Source organism: Lepidochelys olivacea, assembly GCF_965140295.1.
Source record: "Lepidochelys olivacea isolate rLepOli2 genome assembly, chromosome: 6".
NCBI lineage: Eukaryota > Metazoa > Chordata > Testudines > Cheloniidae > Lepidochelys > Lepidochelys olivacea.
This window is the reverse complement of record NC_140416.1, coordinates 10427184-10444491: the sequence shown is the minus strand read 5'-3', so window position 1 is coordinate 10444491 and position 17308 is coordinate 10427184. Positions and strand designations below refer to the sequence as shown.

The following is a 17308-nucleotide window of genomic DNA, read 5'->3' as shown; positions in this document are numbered from 1 at the left end:
GTTTTTCCTCTGGCCAGGGGGGATTTTAAAGGTGTTTACCCTTCCCTTTATATTTATGACAACCTACTATCTGGCCCAACAGCTATCATAACACAGCCAGCCCCCAGCATCAGCTCCCTGGGAATGAGGGTCACGCTGTTCCCAAAGAGATCCGCCAGCACCGTGATCTGAAGCTGCGAGCTACCGCACACCACCGACACTGCAGACAGGACACACAGGGGTTAACAGAATCACAACCACAGCATCCTCCTGACACAACAGCCCCAGAGCCCCTATCCTGGAATTTACCACTTCCAGGACCCAGATATGCTCAGTGATCAATGGCTCCATGTCTAGTTGGCAGCCGGTGTCAAGCGGAGTGCCCCAAGGGTCAGTCCTGGGGCCAGTTTTGTTCAATATCTTCATTAATGATCTGGAGGATGGCGTGGATTGCACCCTGAGCAAGTTTGCAGATGACACTAAACTGGGAGGAGAGATAGATACGCCGGAGGGCAGGGATAGGATACAGAGGGCCCTAGACAAATTAGAGGATTGGACCAAAAGAAATCTGATGAGGTTCAACAAGGACAAGTGCAGAGTCCTGCACTTAGGACGGAAGAATCCCATGCACCGCTACAGACTTGAGACCGAATGGCTCGGCAGCAGTTCTGCAGAAAAGGACCTAGGGGTGACAGTGGACGAGAAGCTGAATGTGAGTCAAGAGTGTGCCCTTGTTGCCAAGAAGGCCAATGGCATTTTGGGATGTATAAGTAGAGGCATTGCCAGCAGATCGAGGGACATGATCGTTCCCCTCTATTCAACACTGGTGAGGAGTATTGTGTCCAGTTTTGGGCCCCACACTACAAGAGGGATGTGAAAGAATTGGAAAGCGTCCAGCGGAGGGCAACAGAAATGATTAGGGGACTGGAACGCATGACTTATGAGGAGAGGCTGAGGGAACTGGGATTGTTTAGTCTGCGGAAGAGAAGAATGAGGGGGGATTTGACAGCTGCTTTCAACTACCTGAAAGGGGGTTCCAAAGAGGATGGATCTAGACTGTTCTCAGTGGTAGCAGATGACAGAACAAGGAGTAATGGTCTCAAGTTGCTGTGGGGGACGTTTAGATTGGATATTAGGAAAAACTTTTTCACTAGGATGGTGGTGAAGCACTGGAATGCGTTACCTAGGGAGGTGGTGGAATCTCCTTCCTTAGAAGTTTTTAAGGTCAGGCTTGACCAAGCCCTGGCTGAGATGATTTAGTTTGAATTGGTCCTGCTTAGAGCACGGGGTTGGACTAGATGACCTCCTGAGGTCCCTTCCAACCCTGATATTTATTGATTCTAGTCCTTGGAGACCTATACTGAGTCCCTGGAGTTCCTAGGGTACGTGTGCACTGCAATTAGTAACCCACAGCTGGCTCACGTCAGCTAGCTTTGGCTCGGTCTGTAAAATAGCTGTGTAGATGTTCAGGCTCGGGCTAGAGCATCAGGTTCTGGAGCCGATGCTTCAGCCTGAAGGTCTACACCGCAGTTTTACAGCCAAAGCCCGAGGCAGCTGACACGCACCAGCCACAGGTGTGTAATTGCCGTGCAGACGTATCCCCAGCGGTCAGATGGCTTTTGATTTGCAATGGCCCACTGTGGACATGCAGGGTCTATGGTGCTTCAGGCCCCATCTACACTACAGTGCTTTGCCAGTACAACTATACCAGCAGAGTGCTCTAGTGTGGGCTGAGCTTAGGCCAACAGAAGATGATTTTCATGTCTGCACAGTAATACCACCACTGTCACCATCCCCAAATGACATTTGCTAACCTGATAGAAGTTCTCTTCTGTTATCATAGCTGCATCTACATTTGGGGGCTTGCCAGCATACCTGGCTAGGGGATGTGGGTTCCCCCGACTTCTCACTTGGCCCCAGTCTGCCAACACTAGGTCTCCAAACAGTCCCCAGCCACCCACGTCTTCCCTACTCGCACACATGGGCCGTCAGGAATCCTCTCCATTTCAGGGGAGTGGAAACTGGAGCCACAGCAGTGCCAGGCTTTACCAACCCCAGAGCTGAAATACCAGACAGCCGCCTTCAGCCATCTACCCCTGATTGTGGAGGAGGAACAAGGAAGCTCTGCATCAGCCAGCAGGTTTCTCCGGCTGAGACAGATCCCTCTGATAAAGCCAGGTTAGAGGCAGGAGAAAGTGAGAGCATTACTCCTTGAAGGACCCAAAAGGCATCCAGAAGCACTAATGCTTCCAACAGCACCATGCCACGTACACAGCAGCTTGCCACCAGGCATGCCAGAGGGGGGCAGCGCCACTGAATCTGCGGGTGCCTCAAGCCAGACACCCCCAAAATGAGGTACCCAGAAATCCAGCAGCTGCTCTGGAAAGCTTTGGTTTCATCACCATCACTCCTGCAGAGCTAGGACTAGAACCCAGGGCCCCAGACTCAGAGCTCCCACCCGCCCTAGCTACCAAGGGACACTACCCCACAAGCCTCTCAGGTAGGCAGAGTGTCCAGCTGGTAGCTGTTTGTGCTGTAGGCCTCATGCAACCAGAAGCACCAATTTAGCCACCGCAAGAGAAACCTTCCCTATTGTCTCTATGCATTTTTGGTGGCGGTCTTCCTGGGTCAGTGGAAGCAGTGCTGGGTTTTGTTCTTTGAGCAGGCAGGTCTGATAACCCAAGAACTGCTCATACCCATCCTGCCTGGGACAAAGTCAAAGCATTGGGGTTCAGTTGATCTGTCACTGCAGACCCCAGCCGTATCTCATCGCCTTTCTGCAGCTTATAGCTCAATAGCAGTTACCCCAACCCCCATCACCAGCAGGCTGGAGTGTAGACTGTTAAACATCTGGCTTAACCAGCAGCCTCCACTGTTTACTGAACAGGAGAGTGGCCATTTAACCCCTAGGGAAATTGCACAGGGGGTGGAGTTTTATATGGACTGACCGACCGCACGGAGCCACTTCCGCATCCAGCATCTGCGGGGAGACTGAGGTTTCCCATGTAGGCCAGGGATAAGTGAAGTTTGGTAAGCACCCTGCCAGCAGATAAGTCACTGAGCAGGAGCCCAGAATACATGCCTATCAAGAGACCCCAGGCTCTACTTTCCCAGAGTTACAAGAAGACAACAGGACCTGGATCCAACTCTGCCCCACAGCAACCCTTCCTTGAGGCTAGAGCAGGAAGGCCCCACAAAGCTGGAGGATAAGCCACAGCAAGAAGCTCAGTTTGCACCCGGCACCCCTCATTCCCCCCACTTTACCCAAAGCATTTTGAGCCCAAGCACCAGTGACTAAGAGGCGCGAAGCCCAGCTCCCCACAGGAGCTCCCATCTTCCACTCCCCACACAGGAAACAGCCCTAAGAGGAGAAGCTGCCCCCAGTGGCTGGTTTAATACCAGGGGCAGCAGCACTCAGGTGCCCGCGATTCCTCCATTACCAGCATGGGCCACAGCTCTGGTCCCATCCTCTGCAGCTTTGACAGGGGCAGATGAGAGTAGCCAGCCAAAGCCAGGAGAGCTGCATCTGGCACAGAGGTGGGCAAACTACGGCCCACGGGACTGTCCTGCCCGGCCCTTGAGCTCCCGGCCCGGGAGGCTCGTCCCCGGCCCCCCTGCGCAGCTTTGCCGTCGCGCGGGCAGCACTCTGGGCTGCGGGGCTGTGCGCTCCTGCAGGGCAGCGCGGCAGGCTCCGGCCAGGCGGCATGGCTCCAGACATGCTGCTCTGAGCGGCACGGTAAGGGGGCTGGAGCCGGTGGATCCTGGGGGGGGGCAGTCAGGGGGCAGGGGGTGGTTGGATAGGTGTGGGAGTCCTGGGGGGCCTGTCAGGGGGCGGTTGGATGGGGCGGAGGTTTTGGGGGGCCGGTCAGGGGACGGGAACAGGTCGGGTTGGATAGGGCGTGGGAGTCCCGGGGGGCCTGTCAGGAGGCAGGGGTGCGGATAGGGGTTGGGACAGTCGGGGGGGAAATCCCAGGGGGGCCTCTCAGGGGGCAGGGGGTCCTGGGATGGGGCGGTCATGGGACAAGGAGCAGGGGGGGTTGGATGGGTGGGATTGTTCTGTTGGGGTGGCACAGCCTTCCCTACCCGGCCCTCCATACAGTTTTGCAATCCCAATGTGGCCCTCAGGCGAAAAAGTTTGCCCACCCCTGATCTAGTAGATGTGTGCTACCCTGAGCCCTTGTGGTTGTAGCATCAGTTCCCAGGGATGGTAACTCTGCCCCCTTTCCTAGTGAGGGTAAACTAAAAGCTACCTACCCACTTCTGTAAGAGACTTTATGTCTGTTCACAGCCCCTTTGTGATAACACTGGGTTTGTTTGTTTGTAAAGTTTCTGCCCATTGTTTCCCTGTATCCCTTCAGCACTGGGGGATGAAACCCTCATACACAGGCAAGACCATGACACCCCACCTCCCAGGCAAGGATCTCCCAGTGCTACGCACAGATGGATGAACTAACTCTCCCCCCACTTCAGTTGGTGAGTGAGGAAGGGATGACCACCCCCATTATACTGATGGGAAACTGAGGCACAGAACATTCAAAGGCTAATTTTTCAAGCACCCACTAGTTTTGGGTGCCTAATTTGAGACTCCTGGGGCCTGCTATTCAGAGGTGCTGGGCAGCCCTGGCTTCAGCTGAAATCAGTTGACTCCTGGACCCCAGAACCACCCACCTCAGTGCCATCATGAGCCCCCACGCAGCTCTGCCGATGCCTGTCAAACCTGACCCTAGACCCCGGCTATCCCATCCCTGGGACCCCGTCACACACAGCTCTGGTGATGAGCCTCAATCCCAACCCACAGTCCCCTGTCCCCCCAGCCCTGGCCTCCCCCACAAGTCTGCAGAGGTCCCTCAGTCCCAAACTTCAATACTCTGGTATCCTAGCCCTGCACTCCCCCCACCCACTGCTTGACTGATACCCCTCAACTGCAACCCACAGTCCCCTGCTAGCCCACCCCTGAGCTCCCCACCACAGCTCTGCTAATGCCCCTCATTCCCACCTACAGCCAGGACCAACTGCACACAATGACCTGGGAAACCAGGCAGGGATAAAACCAAGCAGCCCAAATTCCCTCTCACTTACACTGGTGCACAACTTCCCTGGGGTGGCCCATGGTGTCCATGTGTCTGGGCGGAGGCGTTAGCCAGCTGTGGTCTCACAGTCCTATGGCCCCCAGTGAGATGTGACCGGGGCCCTGTGACACCAAGTCACCTGGGTCAGTGGGAGTATGGATTGTGACAGGGAGAATTCCATCTAGGTCTCTGGTGCAGTTGGCTCCTCGCAGCACCCAGAGGCCATGGGGAGGGAGTAGTGGTCTGACAGCCCCGGACATCTTTGTCTGTGCTGGTCTCTGGGGCACAGACCTGCCCATGCTGCTGGGCATTGCATAATGTCTCCCATCTGCTCTGGGCAAACAGCAGGGTGAGGCAAGCCAGGGGAGGAGGGCAGGGCACCCTAGTGTCCCCACCTCCTTCCAGCTGATAAATACCAGGTCCCAGTCCAGGTCTCAGAACAGCCAGGGAGTGACTGGAGACGGAGAGATGATGAAGACTTTGGTGATCATGTTAGCAGGGCTCCTGCTCCTGCACCTTGCCCCTGGGGGGCTGTGCCAGGGCTGTGGTGAGTCAAATGGCCTTGTGCCATGTACCCCTCCCCTCTGTGGTGTGTCTGCTGGGGTGGCGGGGGAAGGGAAAGAACCCAGAGAGTGATAGGCCCTCTGCAGGATGTCAATAATCCTTCCTCTGCAGAGCTCCTCATATGCATGGGGAAACTGGGTGATCCAGCTGGGGTGTGAACCCTGGATTCTGGACTCCTCCCTCCAGAACACACTGCCCCCTGCATGCTCCATGGGATAGAGTGCCCCTCTCCCCATGCCCCAGCTCAGTAGCATGGGAGAGACCCAGCGATGCCAGCATCACTTTAGGGGCGGGCGGGGGGATGGAGTTCAGAGTCAGACCAGCTTCGCTCACAGTGATAGTGATACAAAGAGACACCCCCCTCCCCCCAGGAAACAGGTTGAGTCTATAGGTGCATCTACACTACCTGCTTTTGGGGGCATGTAGAGTGCGTACACGAGTAGCCCCCACTAGCACAGGTATAAGTCGTAGTGTAGCTGATGAGGAATGGCTTAGTAGGGAGGCCACTTGTCTGATATTAAACCAGACAGTCCTCTTTTTCAGAGGTTTTTCCTGATCTGTACAGGGACCAAACCGAACGTTGCTCTGTCCAGTATCCGATGGGAAACACCACTCTACCCCTCCAATTCTTAAAAATGGTGCCCTCCCCCCACAGAGAGCAGGATCTTGCATGCACGGTCATGCTGACAGGGCAGGCCCCTGCCATTCCCCAAAGTACCGGAACGTCCGGTATTCCAGGAACGGGTGAGTGGCCAGCTTGTGGCTTAGGCGCGTACAGCAAAGACACACCCGAAGGGGCCTGGGTACGTACCCACACACACACCCTACCTGGCTCTTTGCTTGTCCTAGCCTAGTTTGCACTGTTATTTTTAGCAGTGCAGTGTCCTGCTGCATCAGCACTGCTAGAGCCTTTTCCCACCACAAGGAAAGACCCCTGCAGCAGTGAAAGGCTCCACCAGTGGGGAGCTGCTGGAGGCTTCCCCTCACACGTGTAGCTGCACACCACCGTGTGGGCATGGCCTGCTTTTCACTGTGGCACCAGCTACACCTGCCGTCCCTGCTGCTGACACCGGCATGCAGTGTGGATGTTGCCCAAACACAGTGACTCCCTAGAAGCTGGGCCATCCAGTTCTCCTGGTGACTCAGGAGGAGTTTCCCTTCCTGACCCACCGTCCAAACCATTGTCCCTACCATGCAGGCCATGGCAGCCTCTCGCCTCCCCTGTCTCTTGCCTCTTGCACCCGGCCTGGGAAATTTCACACATGGCACTGGGGGGCAGGGATCAAGGATGCAGCTGCCTTTGGGCTAATACACAGGTGACCTGCAGCATGGGACTGTGCCAGCATTGGGCACTGGAGATGCTGTCTGACTCAGGTGCCAGAGTCATACCACATCAACCTGGGGGGCTGCAGAGACTGTGCCCTCCCTTCACCACGTGGGAACAGCCTGTACAGAGCATCTCTGCATAGCTGGAATGCCAGTGAGGGATGTGGAGGTGGGGGGGGGTGTGTGTCAGGCAAGCGGGTTGTGTCTCAGAGCCCGGGCTCCAGCCCAAGCATGAAGTGTCTACACTGCTATTTTTAACTCCACAGTGCAAGTGCAGATCAGTTGACCCAGGCTCTGAGACTTGCTGTCACAAGGCTTTTGGTTTGCTTGTTTTTTTCTTGTGTGGATGTACCCTGTGTCTTTCTGTGTCTCAGTCCCATCTGTACAATGTGGTTAATAGCACTGCCCTGCCTCATTGGGGGTTGTTAAGGATGGTGATAGGGCCAGCTAAAGTATCGAAGGTAGACAGAAGCACATGCAGCAAGGCTGGCGGAGGGTGGGGTGGGATTGTTTTCCTGTTCCATGAGACTGGTTTACATTTCAAAAACATTTTGGCATGAGGCCAAAAAGTAAAAAAAAATCTCAAAAATGTTCATGAACTGAAAATCCAAAAAAACAAATTAAAACAAACCAACGCAAAACCCACAATTTGGGTCAATCAAAATGTGTCCTTTTGATAACTTTGAAATGTTTCAACTTCACACTTTTCTCCCTTTTTTCTGTGTAAATTTACTAAAATCTCTGAATGAAAAGTTGCTTCAATTGAAAAACCAAAGCTTTCCAATATGGACATTTTTTTAACCAAACATTTTTCAAGGTGAGAGTATCTTCCAATCCAGCAGTGCTTCCTGAACAGTTCTGACACTGATTTGGCCTTTTTCAGTGAAAAATTTGTTCACTGAAAAATTCCAGGCCAGCTCTATAGGTAGTCCTGTGTCTCCTTCTAGTGGCTGGATGACCTAGAGATGTATGGATCTCCTCTAGTGCTCAAGTTAATGCTCCTTGGCTTTTAGCTCAAGCAGTAGAGAGTCATAGATCCAGAAGCCCTGTCTTCAATCCCAGCTAACCTCCTGGCCACAGGGCCATCACCCAGATCCTCTCTGTCTTTGTTTCTCCCTTTGCAATCCTGTACCTCCACCCCATTCCTGGTAGGATCTGTGGATCTCCCCTTGACTCCAATGGTACAGGAGTCCCTGCAGTGGGAGACTCACCCCCCTCCAAGGTATAAGTGGCTGGTCTTCACCCTCTCTCCTACCCACACAGACAACCTCCCTCTCTCCACCCCCACAGCTGCTCCACGCACCCATCTTCAACTCCAAACTGATGTCTACTACACTGTTGTGGATGGCATGAACCACTCCTTTAATGACTCCATCTTTCTCACCGTGCCCCAGGGCTCCTCCTTCTTTGATGTGATGGCGGTCGCCCATAGACTGCAGAAGATTCAGGTACCTGCTCGGCCTGGCAACCCCTGGCAGAGAGCAGGCTAGATGGCAGCATGGCACTACTAGGGCAACTGAGATGGAAAAATTGGAGGGGGTCCCTAGGATCACAGGGGGGAAATGCCCCTGCTACCCCACCCTGCATGACTCCCAGAACTAGCAGTTTGCTGTGGGCGAGTTAAAGTATCGGGGGATCAAGGCTGGTTCCTCCACATCACTCAGTTGGACACGGTCTCCTTGGGGTGGGGAGATCAGAACTCATGCAGAGGCCAACTCGGCTGCTTCTCAATCCCCCACCCATATGGCATGGGGGTTCAGTCTCACAGTGGCCTGGGTTGCATGTCCCTATGGAGTGCGGGTTGGGGAGGCGATGAGGCAATGGTAACCAGGGCTCCTGCAGGACTCACTCTGTCTCTCTGTAGATTCACGTACACACTGTATGTGTGGGGCGCATACATCACCTCCGTGCAGGGGCTGCACGAAGACAGCAACCAGCACACCTACTGGCAGCTCCTGAGCAACGACATCCCGCTGACACTAGGTGGGACAGCAGGGGAGAGTGGGGGCAGGGGGAAGTGTGGGGGGGGGAGGGGGAAGAACGGAGGGTGAGAGGCACAAGAGAACGCGGTTGAGAACCAGGAGAAGACAGACCGACCCAGGGAGGGGCTGACATGCAGGTGGGTGGCTGGCACTGAGGGGCCACTGACCTCATTTGCATCCCTTACCCTCCCTTTCCTCTCCTCATATTCCAGGTGCTGGGTGCTACGCCGTCCCTGATGGGGAGAGGCTGGAGGTCAGGTTCTCCAAATACCCAGCTCCAGGGCACTGGCCAGCCTGAGGACAAGGAGTGCTCATGAAGGCAAAACTTGTCCTGGCCTTTCTACTGTGAGGGATGCCAGGGTTCAGCAGCCCCACCCATTCCCCCAGAGCAGGTATCTCCCTCTTGGTGGGATGGACCCTTGGGGATGACTGTGTGTTGTATTCATGTCTGTGACTGTTTCCCAAACTCTGCCTGTCTCTGTCCCTCACTCCTGAAATAAACCCTCTGCAACAGCCGTCTGCGCCGTGAGAGTTATTCCAGGCAAAGAGAAACTGGGAATGTGGGCAACAGGGCCTCTGGAGGGCAACCTCCATCTGGAAACACAGCACAGCCACAGGGCTGCATCACAGCAGAGTCACATACCTACACATAGTTAAGGGCTTACCCTCGAGACCCCGTTTAACGTATGGCCCTGGCCAATGGAGCACTGGGCTCACCATGGAGTCACCACACCATCCCCTCTGGGGCCCTGGCCAACGGGGCACTGAGTAGTCAGTCCCCAGGCCTGGACTCTCCCTTGCTGTGGCACTAGGTGTAGCATCGTTAGTGGCTGGTCATTAAGGCTTTTGGTGTAGCAGGGCAGGCTGGAGGGCACTGCTGGTGGAGAATGGGAGGCTAATGGTGTCAACAGCCCAGCTAAACCCTCCTTCTGCCTGGATCCCCAGCAGCAGCGCTGCCTGGGCTCCTTGTCTCACCCACTCTGGGTCATGCTGAGTCCAAGTCCCCTACCAGTGGCTGGTCTCAATGGGAGGGTGATGACTTTCCTTCAGGTGCCAGCCTGCAGACATAATCCTTTAGCCCTAGCAGTGGTGGTCCCAGCTTTTAGTGCTGAGGTTTCTCGATTCAAAACCAGTCTGGTCAGCAACAAGTGCCGCTGGGGGGTTCTCCTCTTGAGTCTGTGTGGAAACTGCCCTGGGACTGCAGGGAAAAGGGCTAGAGCTGTGGGCCCACCCAGAAAGCCGCCACAGAAAGAACCGAGAGGAATCAGAGTCCTGGATCAGGGACTTGGGTTAGAGGAGGCGCCCATGCTGTGGGCTGTGTCTTTGGAGATGGCTCTTTCTGTGAGCACCTCCCCTCCCAGCACTCCACTCCTGCCACCATGACCCACTCTGAGATTATTGACTAGGGAGATGGGGGGGAAATTATGGGGAGGGGGCTAGAGAGAGCGATGGGACTTGGAGCCGGTCAAGGCTTTCTAGTGAAAAAGGTTTTTTTCCAATGCACTCAGATTGACACCTGCCTCCCCTTGCCCCTTTGACCCTGGCCTGTTTTGACTGGATGCACCAGGGCTAGAGATTAATGTTCTGTGCACCCCGCACAGGGCCTTGCAGTCCCATAGAGCACCACAGCCCTGATGGCCTGCAAAGTCTTGGTGCTTTAATGCTTAACCTGGTGGCAGCTGCCTCTCTGCCTTCTGCAGCTGCAAGAGCTCCCCCTGCTGCCAATAGAGGGGCAAGGCATCTTTTTCCTAGCAAAGGACAAAACAAGCCTGTGAACAGAATTGCCTTTTAAAATGAAACCTATGGAGACTGGCCCAGGCCTCCCCCTCAGCCACCCTTTGATGCAGAGCAATGGTAAGCAAAGCAAGGACACCACCTGCACTATTAACACAACACAGGGAGGATCGGAGCTGACGGAGGAATCCGCACAGCTGTGGGTGAGGTCCTCCTACCTTTGGGAAATGTGATGCAGCAGCAGCCCCCTGGGATCCAGACCCTGCAGTGATCAGCATGCAACAAATGCAGAGTTATGCAGAGCAGGGGAGGGAGTGTTGAAAGGCACCCGTAAGGGGGTTTTACAGGATGCCAGACGCCTATGGGCAGCTAATTATCAACAGGGACCATTACCCGGTGTCCCTCTGCTTTGGCCGCAGTGGGTTTCAGCAGCCTGGGTTCTTAGCTACTAAGTGGTGATGCCTCCTCTTGACTGTTTAAGGGAGTCAGGAACTCTGCCATACCCCTTCTCCCCCCCACACACACACCACCACCACCATGTGGTTTCAACCGTCCCTGACCCGGCACTTACCCCCAGGATACCTTGTACATACACTCTGACACCTCTGTAATGCATGAACCGGCAACCAACACTTTATTTACCAGGGGAAATACAGAGGAAGCATATCAAGGGAAGGGAAAGATGGATGTGGAGTGGGTACATCAGTAACACCACACAACCTGCAGGGTGGATTTCCCTGGATTTGCGAGTCCGGTTTACTCTGCACTAGTGGGCTCTGTAACACGGAGGAACCTATGTACCTTGATGAGGCATTGCAGGCCTGTTGGTGCTTGGGTGGGGTGAGGTGCTGAGGGCGCCGATTTTTTCAGGGGCCCAAACTCTCGGCAGCAACAACAGGCATTACTCAGTGGATGAAGTCTCCATGGCACAGGGGGCTTCCTCAGAGTTTCCGAGTCCAGTTGCGCTCTCTCAGAGTAGTTCAGAAAACACCTTTCAAGGCAAAACAGGCAACACTCCAGCCAGAGGGCAGCGGCAGTGGGAGGGCCAGCATTCCCCTCAGGCAGGCCCAGGGAGAGCCCAAGCTCCCCGGAGGCACAGTAGTTCTCCTCTCATCCCCTTTGAGTGGCTTAGTCAGTCTTCCAGCCCCCAGGGCTAGCCCAATCAATCACAAGGCTCAACCCCCTTCGTGAGGTGAGCACTCTTCCCCATCAACAAACTTGGCTCCCTTTTTCATCAGACCCATTAACCTGGGTTACACATTCTACCAAGTCACCCCTGTGGAGAAGTAGGGGATTTCCTTGGTTTTTTCTTGTTTTTTTTCAATGGTTTGCATGCAGAGGAGGTGGGACTCAGTTTCCCTGGGTGTTACTGGTTTAACGAGGTGATGGGAGAGGGAGTTTGTTGTTACAGAGGACCCGCGACGGAACTTGGGACTCCGGCCAATGGCTGGGAGAATGGATACCCCAGGGACAGGTGATCTGGTGACCAGGAGGCCCAGCTCGGATGTCACAGCCAGTTCTGGCCAGTGGGAGGACAATGGGCTGCGGAGAGAGGACCTGTGACCTGACCAGCTGGTTCCAGACAGTGGGGAACAAAGGATGGCTGAGAGGAGAGGAGGCCCAGGTGACCCTGTTTACCTGGACAGAAGACAAAGGACAGAGGTGGGGCTTGGGGGCAGGGGATATCAGATGCCCAGCTGGAAAGCGCAGGGTCTCTGGACTGGAGAGAGAGAGCAGGCAGAGCCCACCTGGATGCAGGGGAGACTTAGATGTACTGTGCTGAGGGAGGCTAGGCCTGAGGGCCCTGAGCGTTTCCTATGCTGTGTTGAGATGCTCAATAAACCCTCCTGTTTTACGCTGGCTGAGAATCGCTCCAGTCTGGAGCACAGGGTTGCATTATTCCCTCTGGGAGCGGAGGCCCCAGGGGTCCAGAGCGAGTGGACTCCCTGAGGGGGCCCATCAGATGGTTGTCAATCTTTATGCGGAGGTCAGTCGAGGCATCCAGAATGGGTAGTCCACTTGTGCCAGCCCATCTTCGATGTTATCATTAAGGCCGAAGCAGAAATGATAATGCCCCATGGCCTCATGCCATTCAGTATCCACTACCAAGCGATGGAACTCCATGGCGTGCTTAGCAGCCAGCTGGTGTCCCTGCCTCAGCCCCTGAAGGGTGGCTGTGGTTGTATGCTGACAACTAGGGTAATTGAAGATCACGGCCATGGCTCGAATGAAGTTTTTGAGCTGGTGCAGGCGTGGGCTTGCTTTCTCTAGGAGCAGGGATGCCGAGGCCAGAGCCTTCCCAGTCTGCAGGCTGATAATCAGCCTCACCCTGCATTGCTCAGTGGGGAACTATGGGCACAGCAGAAATAGGAGCTGGCATTGACTGAGAAACCCCAGAAGTGTGCCCCACTCATGTTTAACGTATCAGAGCAGTCTTTGGCTCACGTGGAGCCGGGGAGGGTGGTGCCGCCTGCTTATGCAGTGCTGCATTATGGGCCTGCCGGGCACTGACCTGAGCCTGCAGGGTCTGTAAGGCAACCTGTATGTCCAGCAGGAAAACATTGGTCAGGGAGGGATCCATACTAGCCACCGATCTGGACTTGTCAGCCTCATCCCCTCTGTTTTATTTTGGGGCTGCTCAAACTGTCAGTGGACAGGGTCATAGGCAGTCAGGGCTAGTGGTTGGAGCCTGAATGCCAGAGCCCAGGGTCGAGAGAGTTGGAGTGGGGAATCAGAGCCAAAGGTCGGAACCGGATTACCAGGAGTCAGAGAAGGCAGGAGCAGGACTGGTTGTGAGGCAGGAGCAGGGCGGGGACAAGACTTGGATGCGGGGCAGGATCTGAACTAGAGCAGTGGAAAAGCAAAGCAGGAACAGTGCTTGGAGAGAGATGAGCACAGGGAGGTAGAGAATCCATGGGTGTCTGCACTGAGCAGCCAGAGAGCTACTGCTGCTGCTGGGCTTAAGGGCCAGCCTGCTGGCTTCCTCAGAAAATCAGGCAAGACAATCCACCAGGCACCTAGCTGACTCCTTAGGGTGTCCGTGTTGGATTCCCTCCGAGGCCTTTTCTACTCAGCTTATCCAGAATTGTTCTGTTCTGGGAGAACACTTCACGCAGTTCTCTGGGGTCCCAAAACCCTGTCTGACTGCAGATTTTGTCACTCAGGTTCCTTTAGTTGGCATACAGCAAAGCTACACTGAGTTGATCAGATTCAAGCATAGGGCGTGAGTGTAGGGTGTACCATGCATCCAAAGGCACCCAGCAAACCTCCTCTTTTAGATACATTCACACATTACATTGCATTTAGTGTCCATTGCATCACACATTTTGGGATCGGCTTTGGTTAACCCTGTGCCACGTGCTCTGTCCATGTGCTGCTCAGGTATAACCTCATGTTTACATTCCAGGTTTATCTTGTCCATTGACCCTGGCATCAGGGTGCTCCTGTTTTTCTTAGCTCGCACAGATATCCTGACTCCAGCACACTGCTTGTTAAGCCCCTATTTACAGCTTCACTTTCCACTCACCTTCCCAATCACAACCACGGCCATGTCTACATTACGAAATTAGGTCGAATTTATAGAAGTCGGTTTTGTAGAAAGTGTTTTTATACAGTTGATTGTGTGTGTCCCCACACAAATGCTCTAAGTACATGTAGTCGGCGGAGTGCGTCCACAGTACCGAGACAACCATCGACTTCCGGAGCATTGCACTGTGGGTAGCTATCCCACAGCTCCCGCAGTCTCCGCCGCCCATTTGAATTCTGGGTAGAAATTCCAATGCCTGATGGGGCTAAAACATTGTCGTGGTGGTTCTGGGTACATGTCGTCAGGCCCCCCCTTCCCTCCCTCCTTCCGTGAAAGCAACGGCAGACAATCATTTCGCACCTTTTTTCCTGGGTTACCCTTGCAGACGCCATACCACGGCAAGCATGGAGCCCACTCAGCTAACTGTCACCGTATGTCTCCTGGGTGCTGGCAGACGTGGTACGGCATTGCTACACAGCAGCAGCTCATTGCCTTTTGGCAGCAGACAATGCAGTATGACTGGTAGCCGTCGTTGACGTACTCCAGGGTGCTCTTTTAATAGCCAACCTTGGTGAGGTCTGTCAGGGGCTCCTGGGCAAACATGGGAGTGATTCAGCCAGGTCATTACCCTTTTAAGTTTCATCTCATGGCGATTCAGTCCTACTACACCGTCTTCTAATGAGCAGTCAGGAGACGATGATGGCCAGCAGTCATACTGCACTGTCTTCTGCTGAGCACCCAGGAGATGATGGTGGCCAGCAGTCGTACTGCACCGTCTGCTGCCAGCAAGATGTATAAAGATAGATGAAGTGTATCAAAACAAGAAATAGACCCAATTTGTTTTGTATTCATTTTCTCCTCCCTCCCTCTGTGAAATCAACGGCCTTCTAAACCCAGTTTTGAGTTCTATCCTTGTGTAAGCAGAGTCAGGATGAGCTCCACCCTGACATCTGGTGGTGAGGTGTGGCAAGTTGTGGAAAAGAACTTCAGGGGCTGAACTCATTTGCATAGGTACACCCACCCCGCCTAGAATGAGGCCATAGCTGCCCAAATGGTCACTTTGGCTGCTGTGGGATCCCCAGTGTCTCTGTTTTTGGGACAGGAAGAATAAATTGTTATTACCCTGATTATGGGAATCAAGGACAGTGGAACTGTACTTGGCCTTTTGTTATGATAGAGGGACTCGCCATCAACTGTGTAGCACTCGCTAGGCAAGGGACATGGGTTCCAAAACTCTGTGAATGGAGAGAGTTTGGAGACAGGTATTAGTACTGGTCCAGGCCCATCAATTGCACCTCTGTCTCTCTCCACTGTAGAATATCAGAGCTAATTTTGGGTCTATTAGGAGTCTAGCTACAGGTGCTGAGCTGAATTCACTTTGGCCTTATAGTGCATTAAGGCTCCCACTACTACAAGCTGAAATCACTAAAGAGCTAAAATTACTAAGAGCTGAAATCACTGAGCACTGTGTTAAGTAGATGGGGAGCTGTTTGTGGACTGCCTGGTGGAGCAGTTCCTGGGAAGGTGGGAGCTGCTTGTGGGACGCTGAGCAGAGCAGTTTGTGGGACGGCTTGTGGAGCGGATTGGAGTGAAGCCCTATGGAGCTGTGGGGCAGTCAGCTTCAGATCACGTAAGGTGCCCCCTTACCTCTTCCTCCCCACACATGCACATTTTTCACCCAGACTGGGAAGTAACACTCTGCAGAGCCAGAAGAGTTCCCAGAAGTCACCTACTACAGGACAGGCCTAACAAAGAAAATAACAGAACGCCACTAGCTGTCACCTTCAGCCCCCAACTAAAACCCCTCCAACGCATCATCAAGGATCTACAACCTATCCTAAAGGATGACCCAACACTCTCACAAGTCTTGGGAGACAGGCCAGTCCTTGCCTACAGACAGCCCCGCAACCTGAAACAAATACTCACCAACAACCACATACCACACAACAGAACCACTAACCCAGGAACCTATCCTTGCAACAAAGCCCGTTGCCAACTGTGCCCACATATCTATTCAGGGGACACCATCACAGGGCCTAATAACATCAGCCACACTATCAGAGGTTCGTTCACCTGCACATCCACCAATGTGATATATGCCATCATGTGCCAGCAATGCCCCTCTGCCATGTACACTGGTCAAACTGGACAGTCTCTACGTAAAAGAATAAATGGACACAAATCAGATGTCAAGAATTGTAACATTCATAAACCAGTCGGAGAACACTTCAATCTCTCTGGTCACGCAATCACAGACATGAAGGTCGCTATCTTAAAACAAAAAAACTTCAAATCCAGACTCCAGCGAGAAACTGCTGAATTGGAATTCATTTGCAAATTGGATACTATTAATTTAGGCTTAAATAGAGACTTGGAGTGGCTAAGTCATTATGCAAGGTAGCCTGTTTCCTCTTGTTTTTTCCTACCCCCCCCCCAAGATGTTCTGGTTTAACTTGGATTTAAACTTGAAGAGTGGTCAGTTTGGATGAGCTATTACCAGCAGGAGAGTGAGTTTGTGTGTGTATGGGGGTGGGGGGGATGTGAGAAAACCTGGATTTGTGCAGGAAATAGCCCAACTTGATTGTCATGCACATTGTGTAAAGAGTTGTCACTTTGGATGGGCTATCACCAGCAGGAGAGTGAATTTGTGTGGGGGGGTGGAGGGTGAGAAAACCTGGATTTGTGCTGGAAATGGCCCACCTGATGATCACTTTAGATAAGCTATTACCAGCAGGACAGTGGGGTGGGAGGAGGTATTGGTTCATATTCTCTGTGTATATATAAAGTCTGCTGCAGTTTCCACGATATGCATCTGATGAAGTGAGCTGTAGCTCACGAAAGATTATGCTCTAATAAATTGGTTAGTCTCTAAGGTGCCACAAGTACTCCTTTTCTTTTTGCGAATACAGACTAACACGGCTGTTACTCTGAAACCTGTCACTCTGCAGATGAACTTTTGAGCTCTGGGGCTGGACTTTTGGGTTGTTGGACTTTTTGGACTTTGGGTGATTTTTGGATTGCTGGACTCAAGAGACGTTTGGGTTGTGGGACTCAAGAACCCGAGGGAAAGGACATGGCCCAATTTGCTGGGGTAGGTCTTTGCTCATAGTTTGGTTGATGAACCCTAG

The 17308-nt window shown here is 53.4% G+C and overlaps 2 protein-coding genes across 2 annotated transcripts in view; one reads left to right on the top strand and one right to left on the bottom strand.

Moving 5' to 3' along the window:
- The window catches only part of LOC311521436 (membrane-spanning 4-domains subfamily A member 4A-like), a 31492-nt gene extending 20570 nt beyond the window's left edge, over nucleotides 1–10922 (bottom strand). Inside the window, exon 1 of the mRNA XM_084629770.1 lies at nucleotides 10873–10922. The gene's annotated coding sequence lies outside the window, so the exon portion shown is untranslated. The remainder of the gene's footprint in view (nucleotides 1–10872) is intronic.
- On the top strand, nucleotides 5501–9435 carry LOC311522761 (uncharacterized protein). Its single transcript, XM_084632235.1, has 4 exons — nucleotides 5501–5595; nucleotides 8229–8386; nucleotides 8803–8921; nucleotides 9133–9435. The coding sequence occupies exons 1-4, from the start codon at nucleotides 5517–5519 to the stop codon at nucleotides 9155–9157; spliced, it is 381 nt and encodes a 126-aa protein (XP_084488361.1). The 5' UTR covers nucleotides 5501–5516; the 3' UTR covers nucleotides 9158–9435.
- Nucleotides 10923–17308: the final 6386 nt, after the last annotated feature.

Coding starts and splice junctions, on each gene's coding strand:
- LOC311522761 (XM_084632235.1), top strand. CDS start 5,517: ATGATGAAGACTTTGGTGATCATGTTAGCAGGGCTCCTGCTCCTGCAC. Junction 8,387..8,802: donor ATAGACTGCAGAAGATTCAG/GTACCTGCTCGG, acceptor GTCTCTCTGTAG/ATTCACGTACACACTGTATG. Junction 8,922..9,132: donor CGACATCCCGCTGACACTAG/GTGGGACAGCAG, acceptor CTCATATTCCAG/GTGCTGGGTGCTACGCCGTC.